This window comes from Neofelis nebulosa, chromosome 2, assembly GCF_028018385.1.
Source record: "Neofelis nebulosa isolate mNeoNeb1 chromosome 2, mNeoNeb1.pri, whole genome shotgun sequence".
NCBI classification, from domain to species: domain Eukaryota; kingdom Metazoa; phylum Chordata; class Mammalia; order Carnivora; family Felidae; genus Neofelis; species Neofelis nebulosa.
The window spans coordinates 125851742-125876869 of record NC_080783.1 but is presented as its reverse complement, the minus strand read 5'-3'; the positions used below and the strand labels follow the sequence as shown (position 1 = coordinate 125876869).

The window sequence follows — 25128 nt, the reverse complement described above, 5'->3', positions numbered from 1 at the left end:
CACTTGGTTCTTCCCCACCACCCCCCACCACCCCCCCCCCCGAACTTCTTTGGCTCTTATGCCTTCCTCCCTGCGTCTGAAAGCTCGAAGAGGGAGAATGGGGGAGGGGGGCGTGCCGCTCGCTTCCGTACTGATTTCTGTCCCCAGCAGTCTGGGGGAGGTGCTGGATGAGCTGCCCCAGTCCAGCTGCAGCCAACCCAGGTCCCAGTCCCTGCCCTTTGCTCTCCTGCTTTTCAATAAGTCCCGAGGCTCGGGGGGGGGGGGGGGGGGGGGCGTGGGAGTAGCCCTAGCTGAGGCTCGGAAGTCTCCCTGGGCTGCTCAGGGGGCCCCAGGCGGTAGCCACGTTCAGATTCTGGCTCGAAGCCAGGGGAGGGAGCTTGGGGTAAGGGGAGGGCCCTGAGGGAGGGGTCAGACTCCTTAGGAAAGAGTTAATGGGAGGAGGGGGAGGGGATTGGACGGAGAGACCGAAGGGAAGACTCAGGTAGGAAAAGAACCGAGGAGGGAAGCCTGGTGGGGAGAAGGGAGCCTGCAAGATCAGAGGGTCAGAGTTAGGGGGCTTCCCCCTGCTGCACCCTCATCCTAGGGCCGCCAACTTACATCCGCGGCGGCGACTTTCAGTTTCATTTCCACGGACCCTCCTGCCTGGGCCGCAGCCGCAGCCGCCGCCGCGATGCCCAGTAAGTTCAGCTGCCGGCAGCTTCGGGAGACGGGCCAGTGCTTCGAGAGTTTCCTGGTCGTTCGGGGACTGGACATGGAGACAGATCGCGAGCGGCTGCGGACCGTTTATAACTGGGATTTCAAGATCAGGTACGGGCCGGCCCAGTCCCCGGCCCAGATTCGCGGGCCCAGCTCGCCGCCACGACCCCTCGCCGCGGGGCCACCCTTCCCGCCCCGGGGCGCGGAGGGACGCAGCTCCCCCAGTGGCGCAAGCCGGTCCCGGGGCGGCGCAGACCTCCCCTCCCGCGCCGTGCCCACGCCCCGCCAGCGCCGCCCGGAGCCCGCCCGCTCTACCCGGCCGGGCCCCTGCGCCCAGTCCCGGCGCAGAACCGCCCGCGCAGCCCGCGCCCCCCGCGGCCCGGGCCCTGGCGGGGAGCGGGGTCCCGCGCCCACGCGCCGCTCGCGGGGCCGGGGGAGGGGGGGCGCTCGGCCTGGGGGAGGGGAGCGCGAGAGGGGGCCCAGGCATCGCGGGACCGCGGGAGGGAGCTGCTTGCGGCTGGCGGCCGGCCCTGGCGCGGGCTCTGCAGGGACCCCCGCCCCGCCGCCGAGGGGCTGCTTGCCGAAGGGGTCCGCTATCCCGGGGAGCCGAGGAGACCCAGTGTGGGAGGGAGAATCTCCGGCAGCTCGGCAAAGAAGAAAAGGGCTCAAACTATATACGCACCAAACCTCCATTAGCACCTGTGGCTTCTCCATGGAGACCCAGGGCCAGCCTCCTGGAGGCCTTTCTCACCCTGTAGCTGCAGGCTGTTTGGGCCCCCCTGTTGCTATCGAAGTGAAAACCAGACGCTTCGTTCTGGCAGACCACAGAATTGTGCTTCAGAAACACCTATCAACAGGCTGCAGCCTTGGGCCGGAACACAGTTTAACAGGGATAAATGTGAAGACTTACACAAATACATGCGGGGTGGTGGGGATTTCGGCTTCCTAACACACCTCCTGAAAAAGGCTGTGGGTTTCAACAGACCAAAAGGCCGGTATGGCTGCCAAAAGAGTCCAAGAAGTGTTAGACTGTGTTAAGAGAAGTGTGGTTGGGGGGGGGGGGGGCGAAATAGTGACTCTCCAGATCACATCTGGGTTGTTTGTTTAAATCAATAATGAAATGTCCCATTTTAAGAGGGACATGAACAGGCTCCAGCAACATCTGAGGAAGGGTCAGCGGTTATGACCCGTTTTATGCCCTCACCCCGTGCTGGGCTTTGGGGAATGGAAAGGTGAACAGTACAAGATGCCAGGGAACGAGAGGCTTTGATAGGCGTGCAGTATGCATCATACAGAATACTAGCATAGATGGTAAAATAACGCGCGGAGTATAATAGAACTAGGAAACATGTCAAAGAGAAGTAAGCAAAGAGCAGGTACTATTGAGAGGCATTATCAACAAGCCACATCCGTGCTTTCACCTGTGTTCCCCAACACAAGTACAGGTGCCTTTGAACACAAGCCAGCTACTTTGGGCTCTGAAGGAATGTATTTGGATGCTTGTTAGACCGGTAGGAAAGACTTTATGGAGGACTATTGCAGTAGAGTTACTGTAGTAGAGGAGAGAGTGCTCTACTCCCAACACGGCAAAGACAGCTGGGAATTGGTAGTTGTCAGCCGAGTGAGGGGTCAGTGGACGGAAAACTACTAAAGACATATTAAGAGGTGGGGGGCAAGGTAGAGGCCTAATTGAGAATAGGGTTCAGAGGAGCCCGACTGAAGTTTGGTCAAGGAGAGGGTCTCTGTCAGCTCTCAACGAAAGCTACACAGTATGTTCCAGTACTGGGGAAGATGTTCTGTCAGACTACATACAGAAAACCACATATAAAGCACATTATGGGTGAATTTAAGGGATTTCAAAAGTAATTTTACTATGTGCACTTGTTTTTTATGCAAATAAGATACCATTCCCCTGGAATTATTAGGGAATTTGGTGTTTTCTTATGCAAATAAGAATACTCCTGTAGTTAGTAGGGAATTCAATGGAGAAGGACACTGACCTTGGCCTTGAAGGATTGACAGTGAAGAGGGGGAGGGAAACAGCTTACATGCTGATTCGTATTCTATCACAAAACCCAGTCAAAGACTGAGGGGGGGCCTGGCTGGCTCATTCAGCGGAGGATGGCACTCTTGATCTCAGGGTCGTGAGTTCGAGCCCCACATTAGGGGTAGAGATTACTTAAAAAAAAAAAAAGACAAAAACAAAAAACCTGAGAAATGTTTGCCTTGAAAAGAGAAACATTGGAGAGAACAAGGCAGTAATCCTTGAATATTTTGAAGTCTGTCGTGGTGGAGAGGATTATGCTTCCCTGTCACTTCAGAAGGCTGGGCTAGCTTCATTCAACATGTTCCCCTCACCCTCTCCATACCAGGTGGAGATTTCTATTACGATTATAGAGAACTTTCTTACACATCCTTTAAACCCAGACAGGAATGCTGTGACATCAGCCCTCATCTTCCCAGTGGGAATTCATGGCTTCTTCCTCTGGGCTCTCAGAGCTCATTGTTCACAGCCAGGTTATAGCCCCATTGCACTGCCTTGCGTTGGAGCTAGTGTGCGACCAGCTTCCCTGATCTGAAGGCGGGGATAGGCTTTTCCTCACGTTTGCACCTTCCTCAGTCCCCAGCATAGAGCCAGGGATGTAACAGATGCTCTGTAAGTGCTGGCGGAATGGAATTGAATTAGTAAGTACAGTTGATCTACAAGAGAATGGGCCACCAGAGAGCTATTGCAAGTCACACACACACACACACACACACACACACACACACACGGAATTCTAGGGAGCCTTCCTACACTGGGAGGGGTGCATCCCTTCCAGCTGGGGTATTTCAGGATGTTGCATCCTCTACTGCTAACTTTGGCCTTTTCCCATCATTCGCTATTTAGCAAAACACACTTAACGAGGCTCTGCTTGTGCCTGTGCCTCGGTTCCTGCCTGTAATCACAGTCTAGTGGGGGTGGCAGATGTGTAGACAAACATGTAATACAGTACCTTAGGGGCTGGGAGAGTGTTTGGATAGCTGGAGTTCAAATCCTGGTTGGCCATTCACGAGTTTGCATTTTTTTTTAATGTTTATTTTTGAGAGAGAGAGACACAGAGTGGGAGTGGGAGAGGGGCGGGGGGGGGGGGGGAAACAGGGCTCCATACTCTGAACTCTCAGCACAGAGCCTGACATGGGGCTCGAACCCACGGACCGTGAGATCATGGGCTGAGCTGATGTCAGACACTTAACTGACTGAGCCACCTAGGCGCCCGGAGTTGCATTGAATTTTGAGCAACTATCTAAATTTTCCTGTAACGCATGTAAAAGAATGCCTTTCTCTCAGGGCTGTGTGTGAGGCCAGAATGAGCTATCACAGGTAAAGCCCTTACCATGTGTAGCATGTTGCATGGGCTTTGGAAGTGGTAGCTGTCATTAGTACAGTGATGGTTAGGAGGAATGACTGATGTCAGGAAAAGTTTCAAGAGAAGACTGCTCTTGCCTTAGGCAGGAGACTCATTCTTTTCTTCAACAAATTTCGGCCGAATGCTTCCTGTGAGCAAAGCAAAACAGTGTGAGTCGCTGTGGATGCAGAAGGAGCCTAAGGAAGGAGGTGGCAATGAAACGTAATTATTTAATTACTTTTGTGATAAGTGCTTAGAACAAAAGGTCCGGTACTCTGAGAGTATGTAACTTGGACACCCAACCTCGGAATCAGAGGTTTCTGGGAGAAAGTCATGTTTAAACAGAATCTTGAAAGATAAACGGGAGTTCACAGATGTTAAGGGGCAAGGGGACAGCATTCCAGACCCAGAGGGAGTAGCACCCTAAGGGCTTAGGGTGAACTCAGTGGCCCTGATGGGAGGCCAGAGGGAGGCAGGGACTAGATGGGGCAGGACCTTGCCAGCTGCAGAGAGTCTTTTGTTTGTTTGTTTACTTTTTAATCTTAACAGAAATAGGAAAGCACAGATCGTTTCCAAGTAGGAGACTGATGGATTAGGGGTTTTGGAAAGATCGTTCTGTCTCTGGCATGGAGAAAGGCTGTGTGTTTAGACTTCTATCCACAGTAAAGAATACATTTTAGTTGGAAGCCTGGGACACAGCTTTCATGGAACAATGCATACCCTAGAAACTGTATATAGCCTCACTCCCTGCCCTCTGATGTTTTTATTCTGTTCCACTCCAATTTTCTAAAAATCCTGGTCTTGACCCACTAATGAGAGTTGCAACCCACAGTTTGTAAAACACAGAACTAGATGTCCCTTTAAGATGGCTGCCAAATTTGATAGTATGTTCTGAAATACCATTCTTCTAGCCATGAGACTTTCCTGCACTGCATCTGAAAAGATTAGTTATTGTTCACTGAACAAATAGCAGGGGCCAAGGTCAGGGCGTTACAGACCAAAGATGTCCACAGTGGCAGGAAAGTCTAGAGAGGAGTGACAGTGATACAGTGGGAAGGGCTGACTCACACTTAAGGAGGGATTGACGTCAGAACCTGTGCCTCAGTTTCTTCTCTAAAATGGGATGATGATAGTTACTACGTTGTTGTGAGGATTAAATGAGATAATGCTTACGGGTACTTCAAACAGCACACAGGAAGTGCTCAGTAAACTTTTCCTGTTGTTGATGGTGTTAATTAACTGTGTTTGCATTATCCCAGTTATACAGAAGATCCGTGTGTGCCTTGTTAAAAGATTAGACTTCATCTTGTAGACTGTGGAGTCATAAAGGGGGGCTGTGATCCGACTTGTGTTTGGTAATGACTCCTGCTGGTTTAGGGGAAGAAACACAAATGACTAATAAACAGAAGGAAAGATCCTTGACTGTGTTAGTGATGAGGGGAATGCTATTTAAGCAAGATACCATTTTTTTGTTTATCAGATTGTCAGTAATCGAAAAGATTGAAGATTTCTGATGTCAGGGTCTGGAAAAAGGGTATTCTCAAATTTTTAGTGATTAACATTAAGTTTGTACAACCTGTTTAGAGGACAACTTGGGGCACCTGGGTGGCTCGGTCGGTTAAGCATCGGGCTTTTGATTTCGGCTCTCATCGTTGTGAGATCAAGCCCCGCATTGGACTTTGCACTGACAGCTGCTTGGGATTCTCTCTCTCCCTCTCTCTCTGCCCCTCCACCTGCCCTCTCGCTCCCGCCCCTGCCACTTGCGTGTGCGTGCACTTTCTCTCTCTCTCAAAACAAATAAACTTAAAAAAAAAAAAAAATAGAGGACAATTTGGCAGAACTTGCCAAAGTTGTGAAGAGTCATTCTGTTTGACCCAGAAGTTTATTTGAAGGCATTTGTCCCATAAATCACCGACTAGTACAAGAATTTTTGTGCATGGGTGGTTATTGTATGTAACCTTTGAAAAAGCCAAGCATTATAGGCACCGAACTATCGCTGGACAAACAGTTAAACACGCCCCCTGCATTCCTACTATGCAATCCTTTGCAGCCATCCAAAAGAGGGAGGTGACTTGGTAAAATGTCCAGGAAGGAAGTCCATGGTGGTGAAGAGGTCTGTTGCAGGAGAGTATGTGCAGCAAACAAAACACTTGAGTGCTTAAAAAGTTTTCGTATGTATAGAAAAAAGTCTGAAAAAATACACATCAAGCAGTTAAGCTGATAGGAGGGAGTGAGGGCCCTTAATGTTCTATGTTGGATATTTGTGTTTGAAAGTTTTTTTATGCTTTGGGTGACCACCCTTTCACTTACCTCTGTATGCACCCATACTTCCATCCCACCTATGTCAGTTGGCCCCCATGGGATCGTTACACTATATCCTTGTTTATTGTGGGTCCCTCTCCATATCAGCATCCCAACTCTGTTCCACATTCTGCCCCACACTCAGGACACTCAGCTATCAACTGGGGTGTTTTTTGGGTTGTTTTATTTTTTTTTTTATTTTATTTTTTTTTAAATTTTTTTTTTTTTCAACGTTTATTTATTTATTTCTGGGACAGAGAGAGACAGAGCATGAACGGGGGAGGGACAGAGAGAGAGGGAGACACAGAATCGGAAACAGGCTCCAGGCTCTGAGCCATCAGCCCAGAGCCTGACGCGGGGCTCGAACCCACAGACGGCGAGATCGTGACCTGGCTGAAGTCGGACGCTTAACCGACTGCGCCACCCAGGCGCCCCTGGGTTGTTTTATTTTAAAAGGATCATGTTTTATGCGTTTTCAACATCCTGCTTTCTTACTCAACAAAACATCACGGAAGTCATTCCCGATCATGGTGTTCCCAACATTTTATTATGACAGACAGACTTCAAACACAAAAGTTGAAATAATTGTACAGTGAATACCCATATACCCTCACCTAGTTTTTTGTTTGTTTGTTTGTTTTTGTTTTTTTGTTTTTTTTTTAGAGAGAGAGAGTGTGTGAGCAGGGGAGAGGGACAGAGGGGGTGAGAGAGAATCTTAAGCAAGCTCTGTGCTCAGCGCATAGCCAGACACGGGACTCGATCCCATAACCCTAGGATCATGACTTGAGCCGAAATGAAGAGTCAGAGTCTCAACTGACTGAGCCACCCAGGCACCCCCTAGATTTCTTAGTTAGTATTTTGTACATCTGCCCATTGGTCCATCTTAGTGTTTTCGATGCATTTCAAAGTAAGTTACAGACTTCAGTGCAACTTACACCAAACACGTCTGCATGATTATTACTAACTGTGGGTGTTCAAAAATTAAGTGTAACTTCTAGGTAGAAGTGGACGCATTGGGGGCACCTGAGTGGGTCAGTTGGTTAAGCGTCTGACTTTGGCTCAGGTCATGACCTCATGACTCGTGAGTTCTCTGACAGCTCAGAGCCTGGATCCTGCTTCAGATTCTGTGTCTCCCTCTCTCTCTGCCCCTGCTCTATGCACACTCTGTCTCTCTCTCTCTCTCTCTCTCTCTCTCTCTCTCTCAAAAATAAATAACCATTAAAAAAATTTTTTTTAAGTAGACACATTTTAATTCTACCTTTCCATACACTGTGTGTAGTCCCTATCGAGACACAGAACATGACATCACCCCAAATTTCCTCCATCTTTCCTAGTTCGTCCTCACCCTTACCCCACCCAGAGGTACCCATCACTCTGATGTTTTTTGAGACTGTGCCTGTGTGGAACTTCATTTAAGGGAATCAGGAGGTATGCACTCTTCTGAACGCCATGTTTCACTCAGCATAATGTTTTGTTTGTTTGTTTTAAGTAAACTGTACCCGAAATGTGGCGCACGAACTCACAACCCCGAGATAGTCTACTGCTCTACCAACTGAGCCAGCCAGACGCCCTTCAGCATAATGTTTTTGAGATTCATCCATGCCTTGTGTATGGCAGCTTTTTATCACTGAGTGATATTTAAAAAAAAAATTTTTTTTACATTTATTTATTTTTGAGAGAGCACAAGTGGGGGAGAGGCAGAGAATGAGACACAGAATCCAAAGCAGGCTTCAGGCTCCGCGCTGTCAGCACAGAGCCCAACGTGGGGCTCAAACCCACAAACCGTGAGATCGTAACCCAAGCCGAAGTCAGACGCCTAACCGACTGAGCCACCCAGGCGCCCCTGAGTAGTATTCTTCATCTGAATACAAATCAGTTTGTTTATCCATTCTCCTGTTCATGGATGTTGTTTTCAGTTTGGGGCTATTTCTTTTTTTTTTTAATTTTGTATTTAAGTAATCTCTGCCCCCAACACAGGGCACAAACTCACGACCCCGAGATCAAGAACAGTCACATGCTCTTTCATCCGAGCCAGCCAGGTGCCCCTGTTTGGGGCTATTTTGAATAAAATCGCTGGGAACATCCTTGTACCCTTGGGGATATACCTAGGAGGAGCATTGCTGGGACACAGGGTAAATATACGTTTATTGTTATTTTTAAATCTTAGGCAAGTTGCTTAACTTCCTTTTTTGGTGGTTGGCAGCAAAGTCTTCTGGACTGGTCCTCTGTTGTGACCTTGTCTGGGGTTAGGCTGCTCCACCTTCCCTAGTTCCTGTCTGTTTCCTGAGCCCGTTTCTCACCTTCCCAGCAATTTATTGGTAACTAGCTTTTATCACTTAAATCAGCCATAATTTATTCTTTTTGCTTACAACTAATAACTCCAAATATACACAGCCATCTGACTTCAGCTTAGATCATGATCTCACAGTTCGTGGGGCCACACTGAAGGTGCGGAGCCTGCTTGAGGTTCTCTCTCTCTCTCTCTCTCTCTCTCTCTCTCTCCCTCTCTCTCTCTCTCTCTCTCTCTCTTCCTCTGCCCCTCTCCCACTCTAGTGCTCTCTCTCAAAAGTAAACAAACACTAGTGAATGAATGGATGATTAAATGAATAAATAAAAGTGGTGTGACCAGGTCTTCATGCATTTTACTTCCTTGCCACTATCTACCTTCCTTTATATATGTTTATTTCTATGTGTATTTATTACATGTATATATATGTATATTTATATATTATTACATGTGTCTCCAGGTTTGGACAGTATGTATAAAATATGTAAATGTTTATATAAATTATATATATATTAGACCTATAATAATATATATCATTATATAATTATACATGTCCACGTGTGGACCGTGTATGCAACCTGACATGTAACGTTACAGGCCCCTGCACAGCAGTGCTGTGTGCCAGCCAGCGGTTTAGTGCAATGTCCCCTCCTTTGTTTTTTAATAAAAGAATAGTCTGGAATTATTTGATATTTCTTTCACTCATTCTCCCAGCAAGTATTTTTTAATAAATACCAGTGCTAGGTCTATACTAGATATTATATAGTTCCTTTTTTTTTTTTTTTTTAAGTTTATTTATTTATTTTGAGAGAGCCAGAGACAGCGTGAGCAGGGGAGGGGCAGAGAGAGAAGCCCAAGCAGCGCACAGCCCGATGTCGGGCTCGAACTCATGAAACTGCAAGACCGTGATCTGAGCTGAAACTGAGAGTCAGATGCTTAACCGACCCAGCCACCCAGGTGCCCCTATACTTGCATTTTTAAATTAAGTTTAATCTTTTTAAATGTTTGTTTATTTTGAGAGAGCAAGCAAGCGAGTGTGCGAGTGGAGGGAGTGGCACAGAGAAACGAGAGAAAATCGCAAGCACGCTTCCCACTGTCAGCACAGAGCCCGATGCAGGGCTTGAACTCAAACCTTGAGATCATGACCTGAGCCAAAATCAAGAGTTGCATGCTTAACCACCTGAGCCAGCCAGGTGCCCCTATAGTTGCATTTTTTTTAGTGCATTTTTTTTGCACACATAATATTCTTTTCATTTGAAATCAGAATATTGCAGCATATGTTTAGTTTTTTGCAAAACAGACCTTTTTCTGAAGTGATCGTACCAGTTCATACTCCAGCTGACAATGCATGAGTGTTCTGGTCTGTCCTTATCCTTGTCAACACTTGGTGTTGTCAGCCTTTTAAATTGTAGCCGTCTGTGTGGGTGTGGTGCGTTCTTTTTCATTGCTGCCTAGTATTTTCCATGCTGTGGGTGTTGACAATGTGTTAACGTCTCCCTATTGATGGGCATGTTTTTGTTTCCAGTTCTCGGCTCCTGTGAATACCTCTGCCAGTAAGCATCCTTGCACATGTCTTTAAACACAGGTACTTTCCTTTCCATGGGATACTTTCCCAGAACTGCAGTTGCTGAGTTAAATACCTGTGTTTCAGAGATGTTAGGAGTCCTCACCAGATTGTTTTTCCAAAAGGTTGTCATATTTCACCTTTCCAGGAGCACTGTGTGAGAGTCCCCTTCTCCACATACACACAACAGCGATCCATGTTACGGCTGTTTTCCACTGTTGTCAGTCTGATCGAAATAAAACAGTCCTTCGTTTTGACTTTAATCTGCAGTTTCTCTGCTTTTAGAGCATCTTTTCATCTGGTCATCTCGATGTGTTCTGTAAGGTGACTATTCAGTTTTTCTACTGAAGTCTTGATCTTTTTTCCTAGAAATCTAGGTGACTTAGACGCATAATATAAGAACTAGGACTTTTTTCCAACAGCTACGTACTAAGTTTCTGGTTGGAAAAAAATTGTTTTCATTATGGCTGTCACCTTAGACCAGGGAGAGGTGAGTTTGGGTAGTGGTAATAGTCACGGGGCATAATGTGAGAAAACACTTAGGTGGTAGTACCCATGGCAGAAGTTGCGAAACTTGCAGAGTTGAGTTCCTTCTGCCAATGTGCCCAGGCAGAAGTTTCCAAAAATAGATTTCATGTGAAAATTTTGATCTGGCCTTCTTTTAAAGGTCGGATGCTGGCCATCTTGGGCCTCTGTCCCCTTCTGGCCACATCTGTCTGGAGACGATGGAGATTAACAGTTACCCCCTCTGGACAGGGCATGCACTCTTGGGTTTGTTCGGCTCTCTCAGAGCCCTGTTTCCTCCCCAGCACTACCCTGAGAGCTGGCTGCATTTCAAGACATCTATCTCCACTGTTGTCTTCCTTTTTTTTTTTTAATTTTTGTTTTTAATTTTTTTTTTTTTTTTTTTTTAATTTTTAAGAGAGAGAGAGACAGAGAGTGAGCAGGGGAGGGACAGAGAGAGAGAGGGAGACAAGGAATCTGAAGCAGGCTCCAGGCCCTGAGCTGTCAGCCCAGAGCCCGACGAGGGGCTCCAACTCGCAAACCGCGAGATCATGACCTGAGCCAGAGTCGGATGCTTTAACGACTGAGCCACCCAGGTGCCCCTCCACTGTTGTCTTCTTAAGTGGAGTTATGAGGGACGTGAGTCCTTAACACTGATGGCTCAAAAATGGTACTATTCAGGTGCTCGGGTATCAAAGATGCCTGGGGAGCCTGGTTTCTGTTGGCATTTGAGTCAGTGCTTGATCTGTGGAACCTACCAAGCAAGGGGCCCTGGCGGATGACAGTGACTCCTCCTGATTTCGGTCCCTTTATGACTGGACCTCCCGGCAGTGTTTGAGCCTGATGCCTGGTTTTGAGACTTCTTCTGATTCTCCTCCCTCTCTCGGGGCTTCCTTCTCTGTTTTGTCTTCCTCCCTGGGTTGTCCTGGTCTCAGCTCTTCTCAGACTAGTCACACTCCCTGGGGAGATTCCAGACACTTCCATGGTTATAACTACCACCTGAGGACTCCAGAATATCAGGCTAGACTCAGGCTTGACTTTGGCCTGAGTTCTCAGTTTCCATCTCATGGAGCCAGCTGCCTCTGGACCACAGGAATCTCGAACTGAACATACCAAATACAAATGTCATGGTCCTCCCTCCAACCTCCTCCTCCTCCTCCTCCTGCCTTTACCTCCTATCTCAGAAATGGTTCTGGAAGCCAAGCCATTGATCTGAGTTTTGTCCTGGACTCCTCCCTCTTCCCAGCTTCCATTCCCCCTCCTGTCCGCCACCAGATTCTGCTAATTTTACATTCTAAGTATTATCAGATCTGGTCCCCTCTTCCGTCCTTTCTACCACCTCATTCAGGCCCTTGTCATCTTTTAATTGGACTGTTACAATGGCCTTTTTCTAACTGGTGTCCCTGCCTACAGTCTTGCCTCCAGCAAATCCATCCTCCAATCCTGATGCCAGAGTCATCTGAAATGCAAATATGATCTTGCCACTCCCCTGCTTAACACCCACCAGCCTCGGGGCTTCTGTAACCACAGTGTAGCCTCTGCTGTGGGCTGAAAGTAAGTTGTTACTACTCCTACTACCACTGCTACTGTTAGTCCTACTATTACTACTAATACGAATACTAATAATAGTAGGTGGCATTTGCTGAGCATTTTCTGTTATGTTCTCAAATGATTTATTACCTTTTTAAAACAAATCAGAGCTGATTCACAGTCTTCTGAATAGTATCACTCTCATTTGCTTGGGGTGAGGAGGGAGAGGGGCAGAGTGACAGGCAGGGGGCACCAGGGAATTGTCCAGACCATAAATGATCTTGTTACACGCCAGTGAGTGACCGTGCTGATCCAGCCGTAATAGTTAAATAGGGATTACCATGGTTCTTATGAGCTAGGATTTGCTTTCATTCCCTACGACGCATTGAGGGAGGGTGGTCAGCCGTCCAGATCTGGAGTATGTCACGTGTGGGGGTGTCCCCGGCTCCTGGGTGCCACTAGAGGAAGACCGCTAGCCTTCAGGGTCAAGTCTAGGCTTCCTGGCCTGGCATGCAACACTGCGTGACCTGGTGCCTGTCCATCTCTGCTGCCTCCCATCACCCCTGTCCCACACTTCACTGTAGCACAACCAGACTGTGTGTGATACTAATCATAGCACACCTTACGGAGATCTCCTTATGTGCCAAGCACTGGGCTAAGTGGACACTGCAGTGCCCGTCTCCATGTAACCCTCATAACAACCCCCCCGAGGTAAGTTTTCATTGCCCCCATTTTGTAGGGGAGGAAAGTGAGGCTCCGAGAAGTGGAGACCCAGCTGGTGGCCGAGTGGGAGGTTGCCCTGCACCCCCAGCTCTTGTCCTTGCACGCCCCTCCACCTTGGCTTACCCTTTGGCTCCCTGTTGTGTCTGGTAGACACCCGTTCACTCTCCAGGACTCCGTTCTGTCCTGGGACAGCCTGGCTCAGTGCCCCTCCTTGGCCCCAGGCTGCCCTGGAAACCTCCTTGGCCGCGCCCCCGGCAGGACGCCAGGATTGACGCGTTCAGTCTGTGCCGGGCTCTTACCTCATTGAACCCCCGGCTTCTAGCGCAGTGTGTGGCACATAACAGGTCTCTGTAAGTGTTGAGTTGACTAAACTGAATTCCAGGCACTGGACTTTGAGGTTATTGACCTTCTGACCAGTTTTCCCTGTCTTCACCTTCTTTAGGCGCAAAACCAAGCTATTTGATCTCTGGAGAAGGATCCTTTCCCTTCCTGCTTGGGTTCCATCCACCTGCACCCTTTGACTTCGGGTGGAAACTGCTGTCTGATCAGCCACCTTGCCCACACACCCTGGACACCTGTGCTCTCTCTGACCCCTCTCTCCTTCCTCACCATCAGGCAGGACCCCAGGTCCACTCCCTCTGAATCAACTTATTTGGCTTCCCCTTAACCTTAGCACTTTCTGCCACGTCATTTGTATCTCTTTTTCTGTCCCAAATAGTTTCTCCCCCCAAAAAATCTTCGTTTCTTTCTCTCTCTTCCCTTAGTCCTCCAAATCACCAGCCCATGACTGGGCTGTTCTCCTCCGAAACACACAGTCCACAACTTGCTGTTTAAAACAGTCGTATTTTGTCTTGGGAAGTCCTATTGAATTCCCTTAAAACATTAACAATTCCTGTGACCCCCCCCCCCCCCGCCCAGCCTGAGTCTCTGTCCCTGGGTCCTGTCCTGTTGCGCAGCAGGGCTGGTGTGTCCCACATAGAGCGACCCACAGACACCCTGCCCTCCCGCCTTCCCCGTTGAGCTGCCCTGCCTTCCCTCACTTCCCAGTCTCCTCTGCTTCCGGCAGCTTTGGGACCCCTGCCCCTGGCTTCTCCTCCATGCTGTATGGAATGAAGATTGCAAATCTGGCCTACGTCACCAAGACTCGGGTCAGGTTCTTCAGACTCGACCGCTGGGCCGACGTGTGGTTCCCAGAAAAAAGGAGAGTGAAGGTGGGGTCAGACATCAGCAAACACCACAAGTCACTGCTAGCCAAGATCTTTTACGACAGGTGTGTGTCTGTATGTGTGCATGCACGTGCATGTGAAAGAGGGTGCAAGGACACAGGGGTCAGGGTGTCGGGGAAGCCATCTGGCTGAGAGAAGAGGGGGTTGCCTCAGGTTGGGGTAAGGCCCCCTCCTTCAAGGAGTGGGGGAAGGGTAGGGAAGGAGCTAGTTGGTCTGGGGAGAGGCGGTGGGATTCCTGAGCTCCGCTGGCACTTCGCCAGCCTCCCCTGTCTAGGCCCTTCCTGTCCCAGCCCCCCCTTGACTCCCACTCTCCCCAGGGCTGAGTATCTTCACGGGAAACATGGGGTGGACGTGGAAGTCCAGGGGCCCCATGAAGCCCGAGATGGGCAGCTCCTTATCCGCCTGGATTTGAACCGCAAGGAGGTGCTGACCCTGAGGCTTCGGAATGGAGGAACCCAGCCTGTCACCCTCACTCATCTCTTCCCACTCTGCCGGACCCCCCAGTTTGCCTTCTACAATGGAGACCAGGAGCTGCCCTGCCCACTGGGCCCTGGTGAGCGAGTTTCCACGGGAAAGAGCCTTTAGTGGACGGGGGCTTGCCCTGGTAAGGGTTGCTGTGTCAGGGCTCCTGCCCCGGGGTGTGGCTGCTGGGGGAGTGTGCAGGCAGGGTGCTGGTGGGAAGGTCCCTCCCTGTCCTCTCTCACTCATCCGTCCTCCTGCAGGTGAGTGCTACGAGCTCCAGGTCCACTGCAAGACCAGCTTTGTGGGCTACTTCCCGGCCACGGTGCTCTGGGAGCTGCTGGGACCTGGGGAGTCAGGTTCGGAAGGAGCCGGCACTTTCTACATTGCCCGCTTCTTGGCTGCCGTTGCCCACAGTCCCCTGGCTGCACAGCTGAAGCCCACGACTCCCTTCAAGCGGACCCGGATCACTGGAAACCCTGTAGTGACCAGCCGGATAGAGGAAGGAGAGAGACCTGACCGGTAACTCCTTTCCTCTCCAACCCGGTCCAGTTTGGGGTGCCCCGCATGAGGGTGGGCGCCTTGGGGAAGAGCACAGAGCCAGAACCAGGGCCCCCTTTCCTAACTGAGTTCGTAACTTCTCTGGGCCTCAGAGATTTTTTTCTGTTCGGGAAGGAAGTTGCAGGTGAGCCTGAAAAAATGTTAAACATTTTTGATTGTATGATAGATTGTCAGGCAGCCTGTGTAGACCTCTCTCTCTGTCTTTTTTACAGCTTTTTTTGAGATAATTCACATACCGTACTATTCAGGTTCTCAGTATATTCACAGATATGGGCAACCACCACCACGATCCGGTTAGAACACTTCATTACCCAAAAAGGAGCCCATACCCTTTTGCTCCTCATTCCCTCCCAGCCTTTTTTTTTTTTTAATGTTTGTTTGTATTTGAGGGACAGAGAGAGGGAGAGTGAATGCGTGAGCAGGGGAGGAGCAGAGAGACAAGAGACAGAATCTGAAACAGGCTCCAGGCTCTGAGCTGTCAGCACAGAGCCGGACACAGAGCTCAAACTCACAAGCGGTGAGTTCATGACCTGGGCCAAAGTTGGACACTCAACCGACTGAGCCACCCAGGTGACCCCTAGCCTTTTTTTTTTTTTTAAGTTTATTTATTTTGAGAGAGAGAATAAGAGTGTGTGCAAGCAGAGGAGGGGCAGAGGGAAAGGGAGAGAGAAAATCCCAAGCAGGCTCCATGCTGTCAGCACAAAGCCCAACTCGGGGCCCCATCTCACAAACCGTGAGATCATGACCTGAGCCGAAATCAAGTCGGATGCTTAACCTACTGAGCCACCTGGACATCCCTCCCTCCCAGCCTTAAGCAACCACTCTGCTTTCTGTCTCTATAGATTTCCCTACTCAGATATTTCATATGAATAGAATTTTTTTTTAATGTTTATTTATTTTTGAGAGAGAGGGTGCAAGCAGGGGAGGGGCAGAGAGAGGAGGACAGAGGATCCAAAGCAGGCTTTGCACTGATAGCAGAGAGCCTGATGTGGGGCTCGATCCCACGAACTGTGAGATCATGACCTGAGCCGAAGTCCGACACTTAACCGACTGAGCCACCCAGGCGCCCCTCATATGAATAGAATCGTATATTCTGTGTGGCATGGCTAGGTGTTTATGAAATACTGAGCTAGAAAAGCGAACGATAGGCAATTGTGCTCTTTTTGTTAAAACTGTATGTATGTAATACAAATTGACAGAAACCTGGAAGTTTAGCTATCAAAAAGTTATTGGTTGGGGCGCCTGGGTGGCGCAGTCGGTTGAGCGTCCAACTTCAGCCAGGTTACGATCTCGCGGTCCGTGAGTTTGAGCCCCGCGTCAGGCTCTGGGCCGATGGCTCGGAGCCTGGAGCCTGTTTCCGATTCTGTGTCTCCCTCTCTCTCTGCCCCTCCCCCGTTCATGCTCTGTCTCTCTCTGTCCCAAAAATAAATAAAAAACGTTGAAAAAAAAAAATTAAAAAAAAAAAAAAAAAGTTATTGGTTATCCCTGGATGGGGAGAATGTTATGTATTTACCCACTTATTTTTCTCTAATGAGCATGTATTTTTTTTTTTTTTTAATTTATTTTTGGGACAGAGAGAGACAGAGCATGAACGGGGGAGGGGAAGAGAGAGAGGGAGACACAGAATCGGAAACAGGCTCCAGGCTCCGAGCCATCAGCCCAGAGCCTGACGCGGGGCTCGAACTCACGGACCGCGAGATCGTGACCTGGCTGAAGTCGGACGCTTAACCGACTGCGCCACCCAGGCGCCCCGAGCATGTATTTTTTTATATCCATATTATTTACACATATGGGTGTTAAATATGTGACTTTTGGAAGTTTCCATGAGTAGTACTTTCCAGAAATGAGAATCGTCCAGCCTTGGGGTGAGCATCCTCATGGGGTAGTGAGTTCTGCCTCCTTGTACAAAATCTGCCGACCCCCTTCAGCAATAGTTTGTGGAAGGGCTTCGGGCATCTTCCAGGGAGGAGCCTTCTCCACCTCTCTGAAGGGGAGGGATCTCTGAGTTTGTGACCACTCTTCTTCCCTGGCTCCTGCAGCGCTAAGGGCTATGACCTGGAGCTGAGCATGGCGCTGGGGACATACTACCCACCCCCTCGCCTCCGGCAGCTGCTCCCCATCCTTCTTCAGGGGACAAGTATCTTCACTGCCCCAAAGGAGATTGCTGAGATCAAGTAAGAGACACCCTTCTGCCCCACCTCATGCTGCTTTCTGTGTCTCTCCACCCCCATCCCCCGCCCCATCCCTCTGTCCTCAGCCTCCCGTGCCCCCTCCCTTCCTTCCCGTACAGAGCACGCACCTCGTGTTGCACACCGTTCAAGGTGAATTCTTCACATGAGGGCCTTGCTCATTGCAGTAGGGAGAAATGAGCATTTATCTTATAGTTTCATGTAGCGACGAGTGCTGTGAAGAACTCTACCAAAGCTAAACTTTCGGGGAAGGGGAAGGGTTGTGCTGTCTTGCAGAGGGCAGTTAGTGCTGCCCTCTTTGAGAAGGTGACATTTGAGCAGACAATGACACATGAATGAGGTGAGGGTGTAAGCATAGGAGTTATCTTAGCGGGGAGAATGTTCCAGGCCCCAGAATCCATGGTATAAATGCCACGTCAGATCTGAGGTGGGGGCAGGGGCGTCGGAAGGACGGAGAGCCAGGATTCCATTCTCTGAGGCCTCTGACCCCCCACCCACTTCTCTGCCCTTCTGGTCCTCCCTGATTCCTGGTGCTTTCATAGTCCCAGAGCCACGGATGGGAGAGGGTGGATGCTCCTGGGTGTGGGGGTTGCCTGACCCGTCCTGTCCCTGCCCCCTCCTGCCTGCCCAACCATCACCGCCAGGGCCCAGCTCGAGACAGCCCTGCAGTGGAGAAATTACGAGGTGAAGCTCCGGCTGCTGCTGCACCTGGAGGAGCTGCAGATGGAGCATGACATCCGGCACTACGACCTGGAGTCGGTGCCCATGACCTGGGACCCCGTAGACCAGAACCCCAGACTGCTCACACTGGAGGTCAGGGCTCGGATCCTGCGTGGGGAGGGTGGGCTCGAGTCAGCCAGCCTGAGAGTAGAATGCTGTTCCTGCCCCCAGGGGGCTCAGCAAGGAGCAGAGAGCCCAAAACAGGTGTCAGAGCAGGCTGATGGGGAGGACCTGGGTTTTAGTCTAGACGTTGCTACCACTAGTTGTGTGGCCTTGGGCAAGTCCCTTGCTCTCTCTGGGCCTTTGTTGCCTTATCTGAAAAGCACAGAGCTGGCCGAGATCCCTTTCCAGATGTCAGATGCTGAGTGTTGTACGGACAAGCCCAGAGTTCCTGCACACAAGTGCTGAGGAGGGCAGCTGGTGAGAGAGAAGGGGATGGGGGGCAATCAAGGAACGATTCCTGCAGGAACTGAGTTTGGAACAAGGATTCAAGGGCAGAGCGGGAACTGAGCTGGCCAAGAGGGCACACGGATGGGCTGAGAATCGTGTCCTGGAGAGTTTCCAGGACTGCTGGGCTCAGCTCTCTCTGTGCAGCTCGGGCAGACTGTCTCCTTGCTCATCTCAACTTTTGCCCTGTCAGGCGGGAGAGGAAAGAAGCAAAGCTCCCTGGGTCTTGGGATAGAAGGACAACGCTCAATCCTTGTCCCTCACAGGCGGTCTGGAGACCTAGGGGTCCTCCAGTAGCCATCCCTGGGGATAGAAGCTTGCTTGTGTCCACCCCCTGTAGGTTCCTGGAGTGACCGAGAGCCGCCCCTCAGTGCTACGGGGTGACCACCTGTTTGCACTTTTGTCCTCTGACACACATCAGGAGGACCCCGTCACCTACAAGGGCTTTGTACACAAGGTGGAATTGGACCGTGTCAAGCTGAGCTTTTCCATGAGGTGGGTGTTGGGGGAACCATGAGCTGCTAGAAGGGTCTACAAATGTTTCTTAGGCCAGAGGAGCTGATTTGTTTCTCCCTGAGACAGTGGGACCCCAGGGATTGAGCAGGAAGCTTTTCTTCAGGGGGACCCTGAGATGCCTCAGTAGCTTCTTCTGGAGGGATTGCATGGCTGTCTTGAAAAGAGAGTGGAGCCAGAGTAGATGCAGAGAGTCCTTGCCCTCTTACTGGAGCTTTTCCTTCCTCCTCCCTTCCTAAAGCCTCCTGAGCCGCTTTGTGGATGGGCTGACCTTCAAGGTGAACTTCACCTTCAACCGCCAGCCCCTGCGGGTGCAACACCGTGCCCTGGAGCTGACGGGGCGCTGGCTGCTGTGGCCCATGCTCTTTCCTGTGGCCTCCCGTGGGGTCCCGCTGCTGCCCTCAGATGTGAAGCTCAAGTGAGACTGGGCATGGGTGTAAGGGGGCCACTTGGGGTGTGGGGCGTGGGCGCTGGAGTCAGGGAGGCCTCCGGGACACTGGGTGACATCATGTTTCTGGTTCGTCTGCCAGGCTGTATGACCGCAGTCTGGAGTCAAACCCTGAGCAGCTGCAGGCCATGAAGAACATCGTTATGGGCACCACCCGTCCAGCCCCCTACATTATCTTTGGGCCTCCAGGCACTGGCAAGACTGTCACCCTGGTGGAAGCCATTAAGCAGGTGGGGCCTGAGCATAGACCTGGGGCCGGTGCTGACTCCCCCAGGGACCAAGCAGTGCCCAGATTCTGGGTGCCTCCAGCTTCCTGATCGCCCCTGGGCTGGCGTCAATGGTCTGTGTGGCATTTGAACATCGTTGTGCAGGGTGGGGTCCCACGTGACTCTTGGAGTCACCAATCATGTTTCAGCCACCGTAGACTCTGAATGTTTACTGTGCCAGTTTTCCAGCAGTGAAGTGCTTACTTGGACTAGCAGAGGGTTGAGGGGGTCAAAACTCGCCTTTTGTGTCCCTGCTTCCCTCAGGTCCGGGAGATAAATGCCACCCTGTGCCAACCTGAGTCACAACCGAGACTCTCCCCCATCCCTCCCCCTGGAGCCAGAGAAGCTGCTTCCCACACTGTGCTTGTCCCCACCCCAGGTGGTGAAGCACTTGCCCAAAGCCCACATCCTGGCCTGCGCTCCGTCCAACTCAGGAGCTGACCTTCTCTGCCAGCGGCTCCGGGTCCACCTGCCCAGCTCCATCTACCGCCTCCTGGCCCCCAGCAGGGACATTCGCATGGTGCCTGAGGACATCAAGGTACCTGGAGAAGTGTGGAGAGCCAGGGGAGGGCAGGTGCTGGGCTGCTCAGGGTAGATGCTCAGGGCCAGGAAACTAGACCTGGATTCGGATACTCGCTGTGTGAGCTTGGATGGGTCAGAACCCCTGTTTGGTCGTCTGTTTCCCTGTGTGGGAAGTGAGAGAGGGAAAGAAAACTGCCTGGGGGGCCCAGAGCCAGAGTGAGGGTGAGGATGGACAGAGCCAGCTGATTTCCTCCTCTCTCTTCACACCCCGCAGCCCTGCTGCAACTGGGATGCGAAGAAAGGGGATTATGTGTTTCCCGCCAAGAAGAAGCTGCAGGAGTATCGTGTCTTAATTACCACCCTCATCACGGCCAGCAGGTGCGAAGTGTGTGTCTCTTAATCATGTGTATAAGTAAGGAAGTAGCGCGGGCTGGAGAGATGGGGAAGAGTGGTGCCTGGCAGTGGAGTGAGGGGCCAGTTTGGGTGGGCTTTCAGGTTTGCCAGTCGGGTACCCAGATATGACCCCTGCTTGGCCTGACGCCTCCCAGGTTGGTCTCAGCTCAGTTTCCCATCGATCACTTCACACACATCTTCATCGATGAGGCCGGCCACTCCATGGAGCCTGAGAGCCTGGTGGCCATAGCAGGTGAGGGGTTCAGGGTGGGCTGCGTGCATGCCACCCTGCATGGGGTTGGGGGGTCCCACCGCTCACCTTTCTCCCACGGCACCCTGCCTCTCAGGGCTGATGGAAGTCAAGGAAACAGACAATCCAGGAGGGCAGCTGGTGCTGGCAGGAGACCCTAGGCAGCTGGGGCCCGTGCTGCGCTCCCCGCTGACCCAGAAGCATGGCCTGGGGTACTCCCTGCTGGAGCGGCTGCTGACCTACAACGCCCTGTACAAGAAGGGCTCCAATGGCTATAACCCCCAGTTCATAACCAAGCTGCTGCGCAACTACAGGTACTCCCGCACCTTCACCTCGCCTGCAATCTGTGCCTTCACCCACTCTGTGCAGCCCCCGCTGGAGGCTCCATCCTGCAGTCCTGTTGCTCAGAGGCTGTGTGATGCAGGAAGACTATGATCTGGAAGGTCGGTGATCTCCATTCCAGCGCCATCACCGCTACTCATTGGCTCTGACTTTGCAACTGACTTCGCTCTTGAGCATTTTGCTTATCTGTGTATTGGGGGATTGTCCATGGTTCCCAGACACTGGGATGTGTCTGGTGTGGGTCCCAGATGAAGGGTCGAGGCAGTCCAAGGAGAAATGAGAAAAATAGAGACGATATAGTTTTTCAAAAAGCTAATTGTTAACTCAAATCAAAAAGTATACTTGCTTTACTCAATGAATTCATGTACCTAATGATGAATTCCTAAGTTCTTAGGAGTTCCTTAGATAAGTCCACTGGGAGTTCAATCTACTGTTATTACTTCTGTTTTTAGATTTAACACATTATCTCATCAAATAATGGCAGTAGTAGGTGATGGTTGTTTTTGTACCATCCTTCCTTGGCAAAATTGAAACTTGAGAACCTCCCCATTTCTTGCGTGGTTTTTTTTTTTTTCCCTTTTAAATCTGCCTGGCCTACGGACCACATGTGCTCAGGAAACACATTTGGTTCTGTGCACATTTGGTGCAGTGAACAGTGCCTAGCAACACGCTGTAGATCAATGAGTCCACCGTCCACTTGGGCGGGTGGCAAGAGGATGTGTGGACCCAGAGCAGGTGGAGCAGGGGACCCCAAGGTCAGGGCAGAACTAACCTGGCCCCTGGTCTTGCTCTTCCTTCCTCCTCTTGCCTCCCAGGTCTCACCCCACCATACTGGACATTCCCAACCGACTCTATTATGATGGGGAATTGCAGGCCTGTGCCGACGTCGTGGACCGAGAGCGCTTCTGCCGATGGGAGGGTCTGCCTCGACAGGTGAGGCTGAACCCGGCAGGGTCAGGCTGCCACCCCTGTACCCCAGCTTCCCTCCTACCGAAGGTGCAAGGTAGGAGGAGCCTCTGAGTGGAAGCCACGGGCTTTCACCTTGGCCTGGGATCCCGCATTCCCTGGGTGGGTTTGGGGTGGGAGGGAAGGGAGGCCTGGCTGAAGGTTTCCCCCGACCCCGTATCCAGGGCTTTCCCATCATCTTTCACGGCGTAATGGGCAAGGACGAGCGTGAGGGTAACAGCCCATCATTCTTCAACCCTGAAGAGGCTGCCACAGTGACCTCCTACCTGAAGCTGCTCCTGGCCCCCTCCTCGAAGAAGGGCAAAGCCCGCCTGAGCCCCCGAAGTGTGGGCGTCATCTCTCCCTACCGGAAGCAGGTCAGGCCCTCAGTTCCTCTCGAGGGTGGGACCCCCCTCCCCCCCCGAAGGTACCCCCTTCATAGCCAGACCATTAGGTGGAGGTTCTAGAAACTCAGGTCTCTGCTAGCCCTGTCAGACGAGCTCAGAGGTCAGCTGTCCCTCCCTCTCTGACCCCCAGCTCCCGGGTCTTCTGCCTGGCTCCCTCTTACACTGGGGTAATGGCATGAGAGAAAGGCACCTGTCCTCATCTTCCAGGTGGAAAAAATCCGTTATTGCATCACCAAGCTTGACAAGGAGCTTCGGGGACTGGATGACATCAAAGACTTAAAGGTGACACCACCGTTTCACATTTGCTCCCTGCCTGCGGTGCCCCTGCACTTCCCCTGCTTCCAGAGAGCTCCTCTGGCACTCCAGCCTATGTTACTGCCCCGCCCTGCCTTCGCTGCCTAAGACCCAGTGGGGCTCCCCCCAGGCCTCACTCCTGCAGATCCTGGCTTGTCTATCTGGGGCGGGACCAGGAAACACCACACCGGATTCTTGATGCTTTTGATCAGGCTGGTTTAAGGCCTATGCCCTACGGATAAAGTCCAAACTCCCTGCCTGCCTGACCTGTCATGTGATAGTGTCACAGCTCACCATTCCCACCCTCTGAGTCAGTCAGTGCTTTGACTCAGGTGGTGGTTCTCAACACTGGCTGCAGATAAGAATCACCTGGAAAGCTTCTAGCACCACCGGTGCCAGAGCCCCACCCGGCCAGTGAACACAGCTATCTGGGGGCAGAGCCAGGGCATCGGTATTTTTTATGGCTCCTCAGGTGATCTAACGTGCAGCCGCGGTTGAAAACCAGTGCTCTAAGATTTAAAGGCTTCTCCCTTGGAGATTCCAATTTAGGAAGTCTGGGTTGTATATCTTTAACAAGTGTTTAGTGACTGTCTTTAGGGAAGTTTGAGAACCACTGCTCGGAGTTCCTGTGTCCTTGCAAGCGCGTTTTCTTTGCTTAGAAGCATTTTAGCCCGCACCCCTTTAACTGGATCCACCCTTAAGCTTCCAGGGCATCCTCCATTCTCTCCTATCAGGACGCTCATTCCCTCCCCTGTGACAAATGCCCGGTGCCGGCATTGGCCTTGCCTTGGAGCTCGTTGGATCGGGAGCTCCATAAGGCAGGGTGTGTGTCTGCTTCCCGAGCCCTGCAGGCCCTGTGTCTCGCCCTCCAGGTGGGCTCCGTAGAAGAGTTCCAAGGCCAAGAGCGCAGCGTCATTCTCATCTCCACCGTGCGGAGCAGCCAGAGCTTTGTGCAGCTGGATCTGGACTTCAACCTGGGTTTCCTTAAGAACCCCAAGGTTTGAGACCTGGCGGGTGGAAGGAATGCTTCCTTCCTTAAGGCCCTTCCCTCCCGTGACCCTACCACTCCTTCCTTTCAGAGGTTCAACGTGGCTGTGACCCGGGCCAAGGCTTTGCTCATCGTGGTGGGCAACCCGCTGCTCCTGGGCCATGACCCTGACTGGAAAGTGTGAGCATTCCTACCCCATGATCCCTCTTGGTGGCCACAACCCCCATCCTGGGGCAGGTGTAGCTCTATTGAGCACCTTCTTGTGGCTCAATTAATTCACAGGTCTGTTCTTCCTCATAATTCCCCCACTTAAATTACCCGACAGAGGATAAGCAACTCGCCCAAAGGCGCAGGCCCGCATGGTAGGACCAAGGCTTAGCCTCGAGCCTCTGCTGGCACTCCTCAGCCAGGCCTGTGCAGCTGTGTGTGTGAATGTCCCTGTACCCTACAGATTCCTGGAGTTCTGTAAAGAAAACGGGGGGTATACCGGGTGCCCCTTCCCTGCCAAACTGGATCTGCAGCAGGGACAGAACTTACTCCAAGGTCTGAGCAAGCTCAGGCCCTCTACCTCAGGTATGGCTGGGCCAGGCAGGGGACAGCGCTAGGGGATGAGGTAAGGAAGACAGGCTCACCTCTTTTCTTTCTAGGGCCCCAAAGTCACGACTACCTCCCCCAGGAACGGGAGGGAGAAGACGGCCTGTCCCTGCAGGTAGAGCCAGAGTGGAGAAATGAGCTCTGAAGACACAGCAGACAGCCTTCGCACACCAGCCAAGCCTTAACCGCCCACCTGACCCTGAACCGGAACCCAGCTTGAACCAGAGCCCAGCTGAGCTGCCCCTCCAGAAGGACAGGAAGGCTGGGGGAGAGAGTTTACAACCCAAGCCATTCACCCCCTCCCCTGCTGGGGAGAATGACACATCAAGCTGCTAACAATTGGGGGAAGGGGGAGGAAGAAAAACTGAAAACAAAATATTGTTCTATGCAAAAGCCTCCTTGTCTCCTCAGCCTGGCCCCCTCTGGCCTTGAGGCCTTCCCAAGCTCTCCAAAGCGACCCCAGAGGGGAGGGTGGGACCATCACACCCTGCCCAGGGCCCTACTCCTCCCAGCCAGAGAGGAACCCAGCCCCCAGGTCCAGGGGAGGAAACCCAGTGGGAGGCCACAAGG

General features: G+C 51.5%; 1 protein-coding gene across 5 annotated transcripts; it reads left to right on the top strand.

Annotated features, from left to right (window-relative positions):
* Window positions 1-82: 82 nt before the first annotated feature.
* MOV10 (Mov10 RISC complex RNA helicase) lies at window positions 83-24951 on the top strand. 5 transcript variants are annotated; one of them, XM_058716183.1, is made up of 21 exons: window positions 83-201; window positions 619-807; window positions 14061-14264; window positions 14538-14773; window positions 14943-15201; window positions 17280-17414; window positions 18074-18242; window positions 18937-19091; window positions 19351-19527; window positions 19640-19787; window positions 20203-20361; window positions 20620-20723; window positions 20894-20991; window positions 21086-21302; window positions 22146-22263; window positions 22461-22652; window positions 22890-22964; window positions 23849-23974; window positions 24056-24144; window positions 24416-24537; window positions 24612-24951. In XM_058716183.1, the coding sequence occupies exons 1-21, from the start codon at window positions 98-100 to the stop codon at window positions 24701-24703; spliced, it is 3168 nt and encodes a 1055-aa protein (XP_058572166.1). In that variant the 5' UTR covers window positions 83-97; the 3' UTR covers window positions 24704-24951. The 5 variants fall into 5 exon arrangements, with proteins under 5 accessions (XP_058572166.1, XP_058572170.1, XP_058572168.1 ...); XM_058716187.1 differs by lacking the exon at window positions 83-201 and adding an exon at window positions 283-382 and having other exon boundaries at window positions 584-807; XM_058716185.1 differs by lacking the exon at window positions 83-201 and adding an exon at window positions 387-481 and having other exon boundaries at window positions 584-807.
* The last annotated feature ends 177 nt before the right edge of the window (window positions 24952-25128 follow it).